Raw genomic sequence first — 17,091 nt, 5'->3', positions numbered from 1 at the left:
CTGGCCCTGCTGGGGCTGCTGGCCCTGCTGGGGCTGCGCAAACTGGTGGGGCTGCGCGCACTGGTGGGGCTGTGCGCGCTGCTGGGGCTGCTGGCCCTGCTGGGGCTGTGCAAACTGGTGGGGCTGTGCAAACTGGTGGGGCTGCTCACCCCGCTAGGGCTGCGCGCCCTGGTAGGGCGGCTCACACCAGTGGGGCTGCGTGCACTGGTGGGGGCTGCGCGCACTGGTGGGGCTGCTGGCCCTGCTGGGGCTGTGCAAACTGGTGGGGCTGCGCGCACTGGTGGGGCTGCGTGCGCTGCTGGGGCTGCTGGCCCTGCTGGGGCTGCGTGCACTGGTGGGGCTGTGCAAACTGGTGGGGCTGCTCACCCCGCTAGGGCTGTGCGCCCTGGTAGGGTGGCTCACACCAGTGGGGCTGCGCGCACTGGTGGGGCTGCGTGCACTGGTGGGGCTGCTGGCCCTGCTGGGACTGTGCAAACTGGTGGGGCTGCGCGCACTGGTGGGGCTGCGCGCACTGGTGGGGCTGTGCGCGCTGCTGGGGCTGTGCAAACTGGTGGGGCTGCGCGCACTGGTGGGGCTGCTGGCCCTGCTGGGGCTGCTGGCTCTGCTGGGGCTGCTGGCTCTGCTGGGGCTGCGCAAACTGGTGGGGCTGCGCGCACTGGTGGGGCTGCGCGCACTGGTGGGGCTGCTGGCTCTGCTGGGGCTGCGCAAACTGGTGGGGCTGCGCGCGCTGCTGGGGCTGCTGGCTCTGCTGGGGCTGCTGGCCCTTGTGGCTGCGCTGGTGGCGCAGCAGCCCCGCGCTTTCCAGAAAGCTCCGGCCCGCAGCGCGCGCGCACTGGTGGGGCTGCTGGCCCTGGTGGCTGCGGCGGTGCTTGAGGAAGGCCGAGCCGTAGCTGAAGCGCTTGCCGCACTCGCCGCACTGGTGCGGCTTCTCGCCCCGGCGGGGCCGCTGGCGGCCGTGGAGGCTGGCGCCGCGCTTGCAGCGCTGCCCGCACCGCGGGCACTGGTAGGCCGCTCGCCCGGAGCGGCCGCGCTGAGGTGCCGCCAGCTCCCAGCTCCAGCCCGAGCGTTGGCCGCAGGCGCCGCAGGCGTCGGGCCGCTGCCCGCCGTGCAGCCGCGGGTGCGGGGCCGGCTCGGCGCCCCGGCCGCCGTGGGTGCGCTGGTGGGCGTTGCGGTTGGGAGCTGCGGGTGAAGCGCTTGCCGCACTGGGGGCACTGGTAGGGCTTCTCGCCCGTGTGCAGCCGCTGGTGGCTCAGCAGCTCCGAGCGCCGCGCGAAGCTCTTCTGGCAGTGCCCGCACCGCGGGGGGGGCGCCGACGCCCGGCGACCCCCCCGACCCCCCAGCGAGCTGCGGGGAGCCCCAGACGGGGGGTGGGGGGGAGGAGGGGGGGGATGGGGCGGCCTCCTCGCCAGGCGGCGGGGGGACGGTGGCCGGTTCCGCCAGCTGGGGGATGGGGGGGGTCGGGGGGGTCCTCGGTCCTCGCTGCCTGTCCCGTCATCTGGGGGGGGGGGAGAGGGTGATGTTGGGGGGAGCCCACCGCCGAGGGGGGCAAAACCCGGGGGGGGGGGGGAGGGGGGTCAAAATCCCCCATCCCGGTGGGTTAAAACCCCCACCCGGGTGTTTTGGGGGGGTCAACCCCCCCATCCCAGTGTTTTTTTGGTGGGTGGGGGTCTTAAACCCCCATCAAAGTGGGACGACCCCCCCCCCCCCCCCAGTCCTTTGGGGGGGGTTAAACCCCCAATCCCAGTGTTTTGGGGGATGGGGTAGATTAACCCCCCCATCCCGGTGGGTTTTTCTTTGGGGGGGGGTGGGTGGGTTAACCCCCCGTCCCAGTGGGACAACCCCCCCACCCTGGTATTGTGGGGGGGTCAAACCCCCCACCCCAGTGGTTTGTGGGGGTGGGGTTCAAGCCCCACCCCAGTGGGATAAACCCCCCACCCTTGTGTTTTGGGGGGGTCAACCCCCCCCATCCCAGTGGTTTTTTTCTTTTTTTTTTTTTTGGGGGGGGGGTGTGTTAAACCCCCATCCCAGTGTTTTTTTTCTTTTTTTTTTTTTTGGGGGGGGGGTGTTAAACCCCCATCCCAGTGTTTTTTTCTTTTTTTTTTGAGGGGGGTGGGTGTTAAACCCCCATCCCAGTGTTTTTTTCTTTTTTTTTGGGGGGGGGGTGTTAAACCCCCATCCCAGTGTTTTTTGGGGGGGGGTCCCGGCTCACCTGCAGGGGCCACCCGGAGGATCTCCCATTCCTTGGAGTCGTTGGGGTCCGGCACCCCCAGCTCCTCCTCCAGCTCCAGCCGGGAGATGACGTTGGGTTTGGGGACCGGGAAATCTGCTCGGGGGGGGGGAGGGGGGGGGGGGGGGGGCAGGGCACCCCCCTCATTACAACCGGTTCATTACCCGCCCCCCCCCCCCCCCCGCCCCCTTCCCCGGGACGTATTTTTAATTATAATGATGATTTTTAAGGAAACTGGGTGCTGGGCCGCGCCCCGCGCCCGTGGCTCCTCGCCACCCCTCCCCCCTCCCACCTGCTGGGGGTGAGATGTGCCCAACCCCCCCAACCCCCCTTTCCTCCCCCCCCCCCAACCCCACCCTCCACCTGACCCCAGTACACCCAGTACACCCAGTGCGTCCAGTGCACCCAGAGCACGCAGTGCCCAGTGCACCCAGTGTTCCCAGTGAGCCCAGTACTGCCAGTTTTCCCAGTGCACCCAGAGCACCCAGTGCACCCAGCACACCCAGTGTTCCCAGTGAGCCCAGTACTGCCAGTTTTCCCAGTGCACCCAGAGCACCCAGTACACCCAGAGTACCCAGTGTTCCCAGTGAGCCCAGTACTGCCAGTTTTCCCAGTGCACCCAGAGCACCCAGTACACCCAGAGTACCCAGTGTTCCCAGTGAGCCCAGTACTGCCAGTTTTCCCCAGTGCACCCAGAGTACCCAGTGCACCCAGCGCACCCAGTGTTCCCAGTGAGCCCAGTACTGCCAGTTTTCCCAGTGCACCCAGAGTACCCAGAGCACCCAGCGCACCCAGTGTTCCCAGTGAGCCCAGTACTGCCAGTTTTCCCAGTGCACCCAGAGCACGCAGTGCCCAGTGCACCCAGTGTGCCCAGTGAGCCCAGTACTGCCAGTTTTCCCAGTGCACCCAGAGCACGCAGTGCCCAGTGCACCCAGTGTGCCCAGCGAGCCCAGTACTGCCAGTTTTCCCAGTGCACCCAGAGTACCCAGAGCATCCAGTGCGCCCAGCCCACCCCATGCACCCAGTGAGCCCAGTGTGCCCAGTGAGTCCAGGGTGCCCAGTACTGCCAGTTTTCCCAGTGCACCCAGAGTACCCAGTGTGCCCAGTGCACCCAGTGTGCCCAGTGAGCCCAGTACTGCCAGTTTTCCCAGTGTACCCAGAGCACCCAGTGTGCCCAGTGCACCCAGTGTGCCCAGTGAGCCCAGTACTGCCAGTTTTCCCAGTGTACCCAGAGCACCCAGTGTGCCCAGTGCACCCAGTGTGCCCAGTGAGCCCAGTACTGCCAGTTTTCCCCAGTGCACCCAGAGTACCCAGAGCATCCAGTGCGCCCAGTGCACCCCATGCGCCCAGTGAGCCCAGTGTACCCAGAGCACCCAGTGTGCCCAGTGCACCCAGTGTGCCCAGTGAGCCCAGTACTGCCAGTTTTTCCCAGTGCACCCAGAGCACGCAGTGCCCAGAGCACCCAGTGCACCCAGCGCACCCAGTGTTCCCAGTGAGCCCAGTACTGCCAGTTTTCCCAGTGCACCCAGAGCACGCAGTGCCCAGTGCACCCAGTGCACCCAGCGCACCCAGTGTTCCCAGTGAGCCCAGTACTGCCAGTTTTCCCCAGTGCACCCAGAGTACCCAGAGCATCCAGTGCGCCCAGCGCACCCCATGCACCCAGTGAGCCCAGTACGCCCGGCGCACCCAGTGAGCCCATCCTGCCCAGTATGCCCAGTACGCCCAGTGCACCCGTGACACCCAACGCCTGTGGCTGGGGCTGGTTTTCGCTCCGGCCGGCCCTGGGGGTGGTTTTCTTTGGGGGGGGTGGGGGGTGGGGGTGGGGGGTGGGGGTGGGGTGGTTCCTGGGTGATGCCGGAGGGTGGCGCGCGGCGGGGGGGGGGTTGGGCAGCGGGGGGCCCGCCGAGCCCCTTACCCAGCAGCATCAGGCCTCGTAGCTCTCCTGCATGACGCGCCCGGGACCCCCACCGCACCTGCGAGAGAGGGGGGAGGGGGCTCAGGGGCACCCAGGGGCTGGGCCCCACTCCCCCCCTTCCCCCCCCCCCCCCCCCAACCTGGGGGGCTTCTGCCGGCCGAGCCAGGGGGGCTGCTGGCGACCCCTCCCCCCCCCCCGCCTGGGGATGCTGGTACCCGAGCATCACCTCCCCGCCCCTCCCCCCCAATCCCGGCACCCCGGTACCTACCGGGGGGGGTGGGGGGGTGGTCGGGGGGTGGTCGGGAGGGGGAGGGGGTGCCCGGCTCGGGGCTGCCGGGGAAGCTCCGCCGGGGCCGCCGGATGGAGGAGCCGCCGCTGACCCAGGAAGTTCAGCCCCCCGCCGCTGTGACGGGGGGGGGGGGGGGGCGGTGGGGGAGGGGAGGGGGGGGCGGCAGCGCCCGTGCCCGGTGCCCCCCCACTGGGGGCCCTGGGGTCGGCCGGGCTCTGCCCCGCACCCCCCGGCTCCCTTCGGCAGCCCCTCCCCCACCTCGAGCCGGCCGATCCCGGTGCGGGTCCCGGTCCCAGCCCCCCCCGCTCCTGCGTCCCCTCCCCCCCCCCAGTCCCCCCCCGGCACCCCCAGCCCAGTCCCATCCTATTCCCCTCCTGCATCCCAGTGCCATCCCAGTGCCATCCCAGTCCCCCCCGGCACCCCCACCCCATCCCCCTTCCATCCCTATCCCACCCCTGTTCCCACTTGCACCCTCATCCCAGTCCCATCCCAGTCCCATCCCAGTTCCTCCTGCACCCCCACCCCACCCCCACCCCCACCCCAGTCCCATCGCATCCCAGTCCCATCCCAGTCACTCCTGCACCCCATCCCAGTCCCAGTCCCATCCCATCCCAGTCCCATCCCAGTTCCTCCTGCACCCCCCCCCCCCACCCCCACCCCCCACCCCCCCCCCCAGTCCCATCGCATCCCAGTCCCATCCCAGTCACTCCTGCACCCCATCCCAGTCCCAGTCCCATCCCATCCCAGTCCCATCCCAGTCACTCCTGCACCCCATCCCAGTCCCAGTCCCATCCCATCCCAGTCCCATCCCAGTCACATCCTGCACCCCATCCCAGTCCCAGTCCCATCGCATCCCAGTCCCATCCCAGTCACTCCTGCACCCCCATCCCAGTCCCAGTCCCATCCCATCCCAGTCCCCTCTTGCGTCCCAGTCCCATCCTCCCCCGCGCCCCCATCCCGGTCCCAGTTCCATCCCAGTCCCATCCCCCCCCCGCACACCGGTGGACTCGGCCGCAAGTTTTATTAAGACAAACGGGGGGGCGGGGGGGGGAGGGGCGCGGGGGGGGAGGGGCGCGGGGGGAGGGGCGCGGGGGGAGGGGGCCGAGCTGAGGCTCCTGCGCTGCGGGTCCCGCTCCCGTCACCTGCCGGGACACGGGGCTCGGGGGGCTCGGGGTGCGCCCCCCCCCCCCCCGGACCTGGGGCTGGGGTCCGCGGGCTGCGCGAGGGCGTGGCAGCAGCGCGTCCACCCCCTAAAACCTAGGGGGGGGGTAGGGGAGAGCCCCCCCCTCCCCCCGCAGCCCCAGGACCCCCCCTCGGCACCCCCCGTGGGGGCCCCTCCCCCCCCCCGCAAAGGCTGGTGTCGCTGCCCACCCAGGGGGCCCCCCAGACCCACCCGGATGGGGGGGGGGGGGGCCCAGGAACGGGCTGTCGTGTCCCCCCCCCGGGACCCCCCCGTGGTGACCCCCCGAGTCACAGCGGCCGCGCGGCTCCGCGCCGCTTTGCAGGTTTTCATTATTTTAGTCGTCTTTTTTTGAAAAAAAAAAATTTAGTAATTTTATTTTTTTGTCTTTTTTTTTTAAAAAAAAAAATTAATTTTTATTTTATTTTTTTAGTAAATTATTTATTTTTTATTTTTTAGTCATCTTGGGTTTTTAATTTAATAATTTTATTTTTAAGGTTTTTTTTGTCTTTTAATTTTTTAATTTTTTTAGTAGTTTTATTTTTATTTTTTTAGTAAATTTAAAAAAAAATTTTTAGTCATCTTTTTTATAGTAATTTTATTTTTATTTTATTTTTTAGTAAATGATTTATTGATTATTTTCTTTTAGCCCTTATTTTTTTTAAATTTTTATATTTTTATTAGTTTTATTTTTATTCTTTTTTAGTAATTTTTAAAATGTATTGTTTTCATCATCTATATTTTATTTTGTATTTTTAGTCTATTATTTTTAATTTTTTAGTAATTTAATTTGAATTTTATTTATTTATAATTTTGTAGTAATTTTTAATTTTTTTATTTTTTATTTTGTTAGCAATTTTTTTAAATTTTATTTTTTTCTTTATTTTTTTAGTCTTTTTTATCTGTTTTAAAGTAATTTTTAATTGTTTTTATTTATTTAGTAATTTTATTTTTATTTTCAGTAATTTAAAATTTTTTTGTCATCTTATTTTTTATTTTTTAGTAATTTTATTTTTTTTAGTCTTTTTATCTTTTTAAATAATTTTTTAATTTTGATTTTTAGTAATTTTATTTTAAAATTGTTTTTATTTATTAATTTTATTTTTATTTTTTATAGTAATTTTATTTTTTAATGATTTTATTTTTTCTATTTTTTAGTAATTTTTAATTTTTTTAAAAAAATTTTAGTCATCTTTTTATTTTTAGTCATTTTATTTTCTTATTTTTTCAGTCTTTTTATTATTTCTTAGTAATTTAATTTTTTTATTATTTTTGTTTTTATTTAGTTATTGATTTTATTTTATTTTCTGTATTTTTTTAAATTATTTTTTTTTAATTAATTTTTTGTTTTTTTCAGTCGTTCCCCCCCCCGGCCCCTCCGCCCCCCGGCCCCATTCGTGAGCAGTGATGGGTCCGGGGGGCAGCTGGGGGTGACCCCCGGGACGACTTGCCCCTCCCCCGCCCCGGGGGACCCTCGGGGAGATGTGGGGGCTGTGGGTGGGGGCTGTGGGTGGGGGCGCTGTGGGGGAGGGGGCTGTGGGCGCTGGGGGTTGTGCCGCGCTCCCCTTCAATGTGCCCTGGGAATGCCAGTGTCTAAAATGTATAAATATTTAAAATTAAAAATCTAAAATTTTAGGTTTTAAATTTTAAAATAAAAAATATAAAAATTGAGAATCTAAAAATTTTTAAAAACTTCAAACCTAATAATTTGTAAATTGTAAATCGAAAAAAAACCTAAAAGCCTAAAAAATTAAACTCTAAAAATCCACCAATTTAAAAATCTAAGAATCTAAAAAATCTTAAAACTTTAAAATAGAATTTCAAAATTTTAAAAAATTTAGCAGTCTAGTTAGAAATATGAAGATCTAAAATAATTTAAAATTAATAAATCTAAAAATATTAAAAATGTTAGAAATACAAAATGATAAAATGTTAGGAATAGAAAAATATAAAAATTTAAAAATCCAACGACTTTAAAATTACAAATTAAAAAATGTTAATATGCTAAAAATACAAAAATATAAAATTTAAAAAATCTGAAATTTTACAAATTAAAAAATCAAAAAATGTTAAAATGTTAGAAATACAAAAATATAAAAATTTAAAAATATAAAGAATTAAATTTAACAAAATCTAAAAATGTTAAGATATTAGAAATACAAAAATACAAAAATTTTATAATTTTAATTTAAAAATATTTTTAGATTTTTAGATTTTTAATTTTATTTCTTTGATTTTATTTTTTAGATTGTAAAATGTTTAATTTAAAAGAATAATTTTATACTTTTTAGGTTTTTAGATTTTAATTTTAAAATTTTAATTTTTTAGATTGTAGAATTTTTAGATTTTTAGTCTTTTGAAGTTTTAGATTTTTATTTTTTATTAGATTTTTAGATTTTTTTTCCCTTGTAGATTTTTAGATTTTTTACTTTGTAGATTTTTACATTCCTGCACTTTAGATTTGTAACTCCAGGGCGATGAGGCGCAGCCCTCGGCACCGGCCGCGGTCACGTAACGCCGTTATTTTACGATCTTCCTGTACGCTGCAACATAAACAGGGGGGCGCGGTGGAGGGGCGGCCGTTCCGCCACGCCCAGGTGGCCCGAGAGCTGGAGCGGCGAAGCGTCCAATCAGCTCACGCGCCTGCTGCGTGTCAACATTTTGTTTCCACGCCGAGCGCCAGGGCGCCACCCGCCAAGTTCACACGTGCCGGGACAGTGGCCGGGCGCCCGCGCACAGTGGAGTCACCGCCACGACGCAGCTGCACCCTGTACTGTCTGGATGCTGCTGCTCACGCCTTGCCGGTCCGGGGGGCGAGCGACGCCGGGTGGGGGCAGGGAAGCGCGGGGCTCACGGGGGGCGCAAAGGGCTCGGAAGCGGCTGGGACCATGCGACAGAAAAAAAAGCAACCAGCAAACCGGCGACCCTTTCCCTCAGCGCTTTTCAGGGCAGCGTCGCCCCCTGGGCCGCGAGCCGGGGCTGGGAAGGTCACGCCAAGGACGTCGAGGGAGGAGCTGGGGGTCAAGCGCATCCTATCACATGGGCGAGGCGTCGCTGCAGACGATGAAGCCCCCCACGCCGTTCCGCAGCTCTGAGGGTTGATTGGTCTCTTGCCCCCATCCCCCACGCCGGGGGGCCGGAGGGGTCCCGCCAGCAGAGCGAGGCGCCCCCTGAGTGGCACCGTGAGGCTCCGTGAGCTCTTCGCCCCCATCGCTCCATCCTGGAGACCACCGGCTTGGTCCTCGGGGCGCAGTGCTGGGTCAGCTGGGATGGCTGGAGGTCAAGATCATCACACAGGGGGTCGTGAGGCCATACCCTGCTGCCGCCCCTCTCCGCGCGTCTCTCTGCTCCATCCAGAACCTTCCAGGTCTGGATTGCTGTAGTTGTGCCGGCTTGGCCCTTGCGGGCGGCGGAGCTGGGGCGCTGCAGACGAGCTCCTCGGGCACCCAGACTTCCGGCTTCACCGATGTGCTTGTTTTAGCGTTGGATTTGCTTCCGATGGAGGATGTTGTTTCTCCTCCTTTCCTCTTGCGCCGCTGCCGTTTTGCCGCCTGTGCTTGGCCCTTGCCCGCGAGTTTGCTCTCGGGTTGGCTCCTCATCGTCGGTTTTTGCGACCTGGCCCCCCGGATCTCCAGCAGCTGCCTGGAAGGATGTGAACAAGGAGCTGGCCCAAGGCCGTGGTGGCTTTGGGGGCAAAATCCCGTCCCCGAGCTGGCGCCCTCAGCTGACGCGCTGTCCCCGTGTCCCCCGTGCGCTCAGGAAGGGCAGGAGAGGAGCCCCCCCCCCGCGAAGTGGGGGCTCCCCCAGCCCTATCGTGCCCCCCCCGTGCGCCACTGTCAGGCATCGGTGAACCCGAGAAGGGCTGGGGGCTCTCGCTGGGTCGGCAGCGAACCCGGCGCCGACCCTTGGCCCTGAACCCCCGGACTCACCCCACACGGTGCTTTGTCCCCATCTTCGCCCACGCCCTGCCGCCGGGTTCCTCCGGTTGGTCAGCAACCGAGCTGGAACCAGGAGGTCCCGCTGCGAACGGGAAGGAGAAAGCTCGTCAGGATGAGTGTCGCCATGATGCGGAGCGGTGCTCACGCCTGGTCCCAAAACATCCTGGGTGCCCGTCCCGCTCCATCCCCTGCCCCCTCAACACCGGCGAGAAGGACGTGAATCACTCAGCGTCGCTTGGCGCTGGCAGCTGGGAGGCTGCAAGGTGCGAAAGCTAAAACCCTTGGATTTACACCAAATTTTTTCCCTGCTTGGACACAAGGAGCCCTTAGGGTGGCCGCTTTTAGCAGCGCAGGGCTTGAGGGATGCGGGCGAACCCGTCTGCTCTGATGTGGAAAGGACGAGGATTAACCCATGCTCCATCGCCCTTTTTAATTTCCATTTTTTATACCTTACATATATATGTAATATATCTTTATATGTATATTTACATTTCATATTATTTAAATTATTTATATATCATATATTTTATATTATCTATATTCATATAAACAGAAATAGTTATATTTAATAACATATTAAATTAAAATATATTAATATCATTAATTAAATAATTAATTTTAATATTAATATCATTAATTTTAATATTAATATTATAATAAATAATATTAATTTTAATTAATATTAATAAATAGAATTAAATATAAATAAATATAATATTATTTATATAATATATTATATATATTACATAATATATATTATATATATATATTATCTAAATATATATTTTATTTATATATATATATATAAATTATCTAAATAAATATAATATATAATAATATATTATATAACATATAAATATTATAAATATTATAAATATTAATATTATTAATAAAATCACTTATTTCTAATTTTTATATTTTTAAAATAAATATTAATTACATATATATTTGTATCTACATAATAAATAAATACATAAACATACAAATATATGTATTTATATAAGTATATTCCTTTCCCCAGCGCCCGCCGAAGGCACCGCTAGCGCCGGGGTTTGGAAGAGGGGAGGTGGACCATGTGGGCGAGTCTCTTTTGGAGAGGGGATTTGAAGTCATTCCCACGGACCCGAGCGTCCCGCCCCACTCCCGAAGCCAAGCGTGGCCCAAAGCGCTGGCGCCAGCGTCTGACCGTTGTTGCCGTGGGTTTTCCCACCAGACACCGCTCGCCCGCGCTATGGAAAGGAGCCGGGAGCTGCTTCACCTTTTGCGGCCTGCCCCGCGGGCGGCAGGTCCTCTTCTTTCTTCCACATGCCCTCACCAAGGGCATGCCTCATGACCTTGAGAGGCTGCTTGGACTGCGATTTGCGCGCCAGCTGCAGTTCAAACCTGGTGACGAAGAGGTGACAGTGGCGTGACCAGAGGCGCCACCAGCCCTTTCCGCTCTGCTCCCAGCTGGAGCTCAGCACCACTGTAAAAGCCGGGTTTTCCCCCCAAAATCATCCATCCCCCATCCCCAAGGAGCACCCCAGGAAATGAGGTCACCCAGGAAAGGTGTCCTGGTGTCCTCAGATCCTTCCTCCATCCCACCGTTGGCAGGAACGACGACGGGGCAGAGCCGTGGCAGGACCCCTGAGGCCACTGGGGGAAGGACTCACTCGGGAAAGATGATGACACATCCGCTGCGAGTCAAGGAAGCAGCAGGTACCATCGGGGACACCACCCTGTCCAGCAGCCAGGGAGCCTGCAGTGGAGGAACATGGAGATGCTGGGACGCCTTCAACGTGACCGTGGCACTCGATCACGGAGGAATTCATGGTGGCAGGAGCCGGTGGAGCCACGGGGAATCCAAAACGCTCACCGACAATGCAGCCATCCTGAGGTTTCTCTTCCCATATATCCCTTCCAGGAAATCGTAGTAGAACCTCATTTCCACCTTCCTGTCCTCAATGAGGAGCAGCCCAATGTCCCGCAGGACCAGCGCGACGTTCTTCCCCTTCCCCAGGCATTGGGACAGGAGGGACGTGGTGCCGAGGATGCAGATCTCCACTTTGCGCCGGGACACGTCGGCACCCGTGGCCACCTTGATGTATTTCACAGGCTCCAACACCTTATTGTCTGGAAAAACCCCACGAGAAGGATGAGGGCGCTGACCCCGTGGCCCTTCCTGAGGGGTTCTTACTGCCCTCGTCCTGTTTGCGGCCCACCTTCGCAGAGGGGGCAGTTTGCTTTTGGCCAAGGGATGTGATAACCCCCCTCCCCCTTCACCCCCACCGTGCAGTTGTTGTCCTACCAGACAGGTCATCCCTGTTGTCCATCAGGCTGTGGATGTCCCTGAGGACCCTGGACAGGCAAAAGACGGGCTTGTGGAGAGTGGCAGTCTTCGTCCCAACCCGCAGCTGTGTGAGGACCATGTCAAAGTAGCCGAGGGTGGGAATTCGGACCCCCTGGAGCAGAGGAGAAGGGCATGAAGGGTGAGGAGGGAAGAGCTGGGGGTTGGCTCCACCCCAGGATGGTTCCTCAGGCCCTGCCACCTCCCGCTCATCAGAGGCACCAGCTGGGACAGTGGGGAGAGCTTTGGGGAGGAGATGCCGAGTCCTCTCCTTCCTTTTCTTCCTTGGAAAAAGCGGGACTCGGGGGCAGAAGCCGCTCAAGGGCATCCAGGGTTCTCCAACAACGGATCAGCCCTGCGGTAGAAGACCACCTACCCGAGGTGACACCACCCTTGCCCGAGACCTATTTTGTCTCCCAGTGGGGATTTTGGGGGGGGAGTTTTCTGCTTTTTGAGGAGGGAAAGAGCAGCTGCGGCCCAAGCTCCACGGCCACAGGGTCCCCCCAGGGAAGCCGGGGGGATGAGGAAGATGCGGGGGTCACTCTACCTTGCGTAGCAAGAGCTGTTGTCGGACGTAGCTGGCCACCGCGTCCCAGATGATTATTTGCTCTGGAAAGCAAAGGAAAACCAGGTCACGCTCCGTGTCCCCTGGCTCTACCTGTGTCCCACCCCCACAACGCCACAGCGCTCAGTCCTGACAAGGCTCCTGCGCTGGCTGGGGTGCTTGTACCTCTGTGGGTGATGCTGGGCATCATGAAGATGGGCTTCATCCCATCCCAGAAGTCCATCTTGGTTTGCCTCATAGTAGTGGGTCGCCCCTTCATGGCAACAGCTGTGTGGGAAGCTCTTCCGTGTGTTCACCCCAGAGATGCTCCTCCAGAGTGTGTGAACCACCCCCCCACACCCCCTTTTGTACCCCGGCGTGGCCTGTGTCACAGACCTAGTGTGACATCACAAAGATGCGGCCACTGCTGACCCCACCACCCACTGTGACAGTCACCAGTCACCCGCTGCCCAGTCTGACACAAACCTTCTGCCTCCCGCGATGTTTTTGCTGCAGAAACCATTTTAACCACCTGTGAGCAGCCAGCCCAGGGCAAAAGTCCAAGCACAGAGTTGGGCCAAGCACCAGAGGTGGGCCAAACACTGGCAGCGAAACCTCCTAGGCGCAGAGGAAAGGGGACAAGGGAGGATTAAGTGGCCTCCGTGGAGGCTGAGCTCCCCTCCTTGCGTTCAGGCTCTGGCAGGGACGTGGGACCGTTGATCAGGCGGCAGAGGTAGCAGGTGCTCCATCTTCGACCTTTGATGGGCTGACAATGGAGAGTTTGGGGGTATTTTCCTCCTCCTCCTCCTCCTCCTTTTCCTCCTGCTCCTTCACCTCCTCCTTTTCCTGCTAGCTGCCCTTTTCTTCCTGTTATTCCTGGAAGTTTTGTCCCCTTCTCTTCCTCCTCCTCTGCTTCCTACTTGCCCTATTTTGATCTTCCCACTCTCTTTTCCTTCTGCTCCTCTTTCCTCCTCCTCATGCCATTCCTCCCCCTCCTCCTATTCCAATTTCTCCTTATTCTTCCTCCTCCTCTTCATCTTGTTTCTCATTTTCCTCCTCCTCCTCCTCCTCGGTTCCTTTTCTTCCCTTAGCCTGTGGACCGCCCCTGTAAAACATCCATCAAACGTCCACAAAATGTCCCCAGAGTTGATGAGGTCTGCGGTGACGCAAGTCGAGGCGGACTGAAAAAACACCACGTCTGCGTGGCTGGGTTCAGACAAAATGGCCTTTATTGTTTATACAAACTATTTATGTATCTCAGACAGTGCAGGTGTCAGACCCTGACAGGTTTTTGCGTCCTTCTTCTTGCCTGCTCTTTGCTGTTGCTGTAGGTGCCCGTATGCTGCGGCTCTAAGTTCCGATTCTTCACACCCCGTTTACATACCTGACAATTTGTGGCCGTCTTAAAGGTACACGGCTAAGTCTTTGAAGTCAACTAACTTGTCTGCAGACCCGCTGCAGACCCCAACAATTCCCCCTTTTTGTTTTTGAACAGCTAGTACCAGGTTTGTCATGCTCTGCGGGGCCCTTGCAAACATGACGGCAACCAAGGCAATAGCAAACAAACAATACTGCCAATCGAGTGAATGGATGCCAAAAAGGCTGAAATTTTCTCAGATTTTGTTAACATGTTGCTGCAATGGGGCGCCTAAAATCCATTCAGCACATACCATCAAAACCCTCACAGCCATGTCCTTGAGCCAACAACAAAAAGCAGCGGCAAATTTCAACTCACGCTCTTAACTGCCTAACAGGGAGATTTAACTCTTGAATGCTTTCCCTGCTGTTGCTCCGGAGAAGAGAAGAACCACTGCAATACGTTCCCGCCAGTTCCATAAATCAGCTACATCATTACCTGCTTCATCCAAAGCTATATTGCGTTTAAGCGCACGATGCTTATCAACATGTTCACGTGTTGATTTATGTGGGTGTCATGGTCCCATCATGGCCTCCTACTACACTAGCATCTACATAAAGACAACTATCGACACTCAAAGTGCAAACAAAATCAGCTTCTTTTGGGTTAACATTGTACAGAGGTAATCCCTTATCCCCGATATCAAGGCTTTCAGTAAGATTCTTCATTCCCCACATACATTCACTTGTTCGCAACAATGTTGGCAAGTCAGGAAGGGCACACCAAGCCAGGATGTGCTCGGTTGCTGTGCTAAGGAGACCCACACATCAGTTGTTGGGTTGACTGGCGGCAGCAGCGCTCCCACGGTCCGGCACGCTAAGCTCAGGCCGCACACAGCGAGCAGGTATCCCATCGTGGACCTTCATCTGTAGAAACACAAGCATCACCTCTCCCCCAAGTTAACAATCCATGCGGTCCCGACCAATGCCCGGTACGAGGGTCTTTCATGCCTACTAAGACACCTTGGTGCTTTTGCTGCTTGTCACCAGTTGGCACAAAATATCGTACAATGGGAGGCACCACACGGTCGACAGAGATTTCCAAAAAGTTCACAACACAGCGTGCTTTCTCTGAACGTGCCTCTGGGTCATTCCCCTCATTCCCTCTTTCTGATTTTCAAGCAGGCGTTTATAAGAGTATTGTTCATGCGTTCAACGATGGCTTGGCCCGGGGGGAATGGGGAATACCAAATTGCTGGAGATCCCCCACCGGGAAAGGAACTGACTGACGGACTCGGAGCTATAGGCAGGTACACTGTCCGCTCTGATTTCAAGGGGGACGCCAAGCACAGACAACAAAGCACGTTGCCAGTGCCCAGTGACATCACGCCTGGTCTCACCTGTGCGGGCAGTAGCAATCGTTGCAGCAGAATATGTCTCTATTGTGACATGGACATGCTTTTGTCTGCCAAACTCGTTGTAATGAGTTACATCTGTTGTAACGCCAGCGTTGTAAAGCTTGACGGCCTCTGGCATTAACTCCAAAACTGGGCACGGGGTAAGGTTTGGACAGTCTGCACAGGCTGCAACAATGCTGCGTGCAGCCGCCTGGGAGAGACTCTTTTGGCCAATCTGTTGATACAAGAATCGCCAATTCTGATGATAAAATTGGTGGGCTAACACGACCTGCAGGTGGGCCTCAGGAACAGGCACCGACAGAGCCACAGAACCTGGAGCATCAACTCCAGCGTTGCCATCGATTGCAGAACCGCGTAGGGAAGTGTGGCGGTAACATGCATAACATAGAATGGAGAACGGCGTTTCCAAATATCTTCCCGAAGTAAAAATTGAAAAAAGCTTGGGATGGTTGATATGGCCATGGACAGCCATCTCCAACTGGGAAAGGAGGGCTGCCACACAGGCTGAATCAGTAACGAGATTAACAGGGCCTGGGAAATAAGGAAATGCCAAGGCCGCAGCCCGCAACGCCATGACTTGCGATGATCCTTCCTGATGCACAATTTGGGAAGGCCATTGCCCATTTTTTTCCAATCCACTGCGGCTTTTCCCACTTTTCCAGACCCATCTGTAAATACCGTATCACCTTTGATTGGTCGTCTCCAACTCGGCTGCCGTGGCTGCAAAGTTAGATCTACAGTCATTGCCCAAAGTGGATGAGGTGGATGGTGGTACTGAACTTGCCCTTGAAAATTGCCAAGAGCCACTTGGAGGGCAGCAGAGTCTGACGGCGCCCATGCCACACAGAATTGTTGTCCAGGGGCTACCACCACGTGTGGAACACCTCCAGCCAACTCCAAATATCTTTTTTGGATTTTTATGATCAATTCAGCAGCAAGTTCACACCATCCAACAGCAGATTTCAAAGACTGCAAAGGCAAAGTGATCCCAGCTTCTGCCTCCACTCCTGCCTGGGACCCCTCCTATTGCCTCCCCTCCCCCCCCCCCCCAGACCCCCTGCCCCCACCACGCCCAGCACCCGGAACCAGGCACTGTGACATCACCCCACATCCAAGGGAACCCCAGGCAACGGGTCAGGGTCAGGGTCAGGTACATGCCATGCACAGCTCGACCAGAGAAGGTGCCAGGAAGGAGTTCTGTTGGTAGTTCTCACACTGCCCCGGTAGCCAGTGTAAAGACACCACAGAGGTGGGGCTACCTGCCTTCTGGGCTGAGATGGGGAACCGCTGACTTTCGAACTCGGCTGGAGACAAAATGTTCCAAACACACCTCTATGCACAACTCCAGCGGGGAAGGTGCCAGAAAGGAGTTCTGTTGGTAGTTCTACTGATTATATGGAAGCAGATGCAACAGATACAAACCTGCAAGTTGCGAGATGTTTGACAGTGATAAATGTTAATGGGAGTCGAGCAGTCAGGTAAAGCCTATTCAAACAAAACGTGCGTTACTGCAGTACTCCAAAACCCGATCAGGATGATGAAGTGGAGCCCATTGTCTCGTATGTGGGAACTGTGTATGTGGTAAGCGATGGCTGAGGAGGCTTTAGGTGTAATGGTGGAGAGGTTGGTGAGATGTCATAACGCAAGGGAGTCACTTCATCCTTCAATCTATGTATGGTATAGTAACGAACAGGAATTGAGACATTATTTCATGTCATTAATGAGACAGATGCTGCAATATTATGCTTAGTTCAGTTCTCAGAATCTTAAGTTCTTGGAAAACGGTATGTAACACAGAGAAGAGGCATAAAAGTTGAGCTTGGAAAACAGGTTGCACAATGCAAGAGTTTCAAATTGGCGTCCTTCAAGTTTGCCTGTAAGGTAAGAGATCATCTTAA

At 54.7% G+C, this 17,091-nt stretch overlaps 1 protein-coding gene and 1 long non-coding RNA gene across 2 annotated transcripts; both read right to left on the bottom strand.

Moving 5' to 3' along the window:
- Positions 1-1,047: 1,047 nt before the first annotated feature.
- Positions 1,048-4,156, bottom strand: LOC129735132 (uncharacterized). The gene is made up of 3 exons (XR_008730591.1): positions 4,143-4,156; positions 2,210-2,323; positions 1,048-1,495 (listed from the first exon to the last, which is right to left on the bottom strand). It is a non-coding gene; the product is annotated as an uncharacterized LOC129735132 (long non-coding RNA).
- A 5,089-nt stretch (positions 4,157-9,245) lies between these two features.
- Positions 9,246-12,755, bottom strand: LOC114017656 (coiled-coil domain-containing protein 81-like). Its single transcript, XM_055700482.1, has 6 exons — positions 12,423-12,755; positions 11,837-11,990; positions 11,405-11,661; positions 11,202-11,287; positions 10,808-10,932; positions 9,246-9,631 (listed from the first exon to the last, which is right to left on the bottom strand). Exons 2-6 carry the CDS (start codon positions 11,955-11,957, stop codon positions 9,537-9,539), a joined length of 684 nt encoding a protein of 227 aa, XP_055556457.1. The 5' UTR covers positions 11,958-11,990; positions 12,423-12,755; the 3' UTR covers positions 9,246-9,536.
- Between the last annotated feature and the right edge of the window lie 4,336 nt (positions 12,756-17,091).

Source organism: Falco cherrug, unplaced genomic scaffold (assembly GCF_023634085.1).
Source record: "Falco cherrug isolate bFalChe1 unplaced genomic scaffold, bFalChe1.pri scaffold_35, whole genome shotgun sequence".
Classification (NCBI taxonomy): Eukaryota; Metazoa; Chordata; class Aves; order Falconiformes; family Falconidae; genus Falco; species Falco cherrug.
This window is presented reverse-complemented; position numbering and strand designations above follow the sequence as displayed.

What these genes read in the sequence shown, in the direction of transcription:
- LOC114017656 (XM_055700482.1), bottom strand. Translation starts at nt 11,957, where the DNA reads ATGGTCCTCACACAGCTGCGGGTTGGGACGAAGACTGCCACTCTCCAC. An exon ending in CAACAGGGATGACCTGTCTG is followed by an intron (nt 11,662 to 11,836) that starts GTAGGACAACAA and finishes GGGTTTTTCCAG; the next exon opens with ACAATAAGGTGTTGGAGCCT. An exon ending in TCAGGATGGCTGCATTGTCG is followed by an intron (nt 11,288 to 11,404) that starts GTGAGCGTTTTG and finishes CCTCCACTGCAG; the next exon opens with GCTCCCTGGCTGCTGGACAG.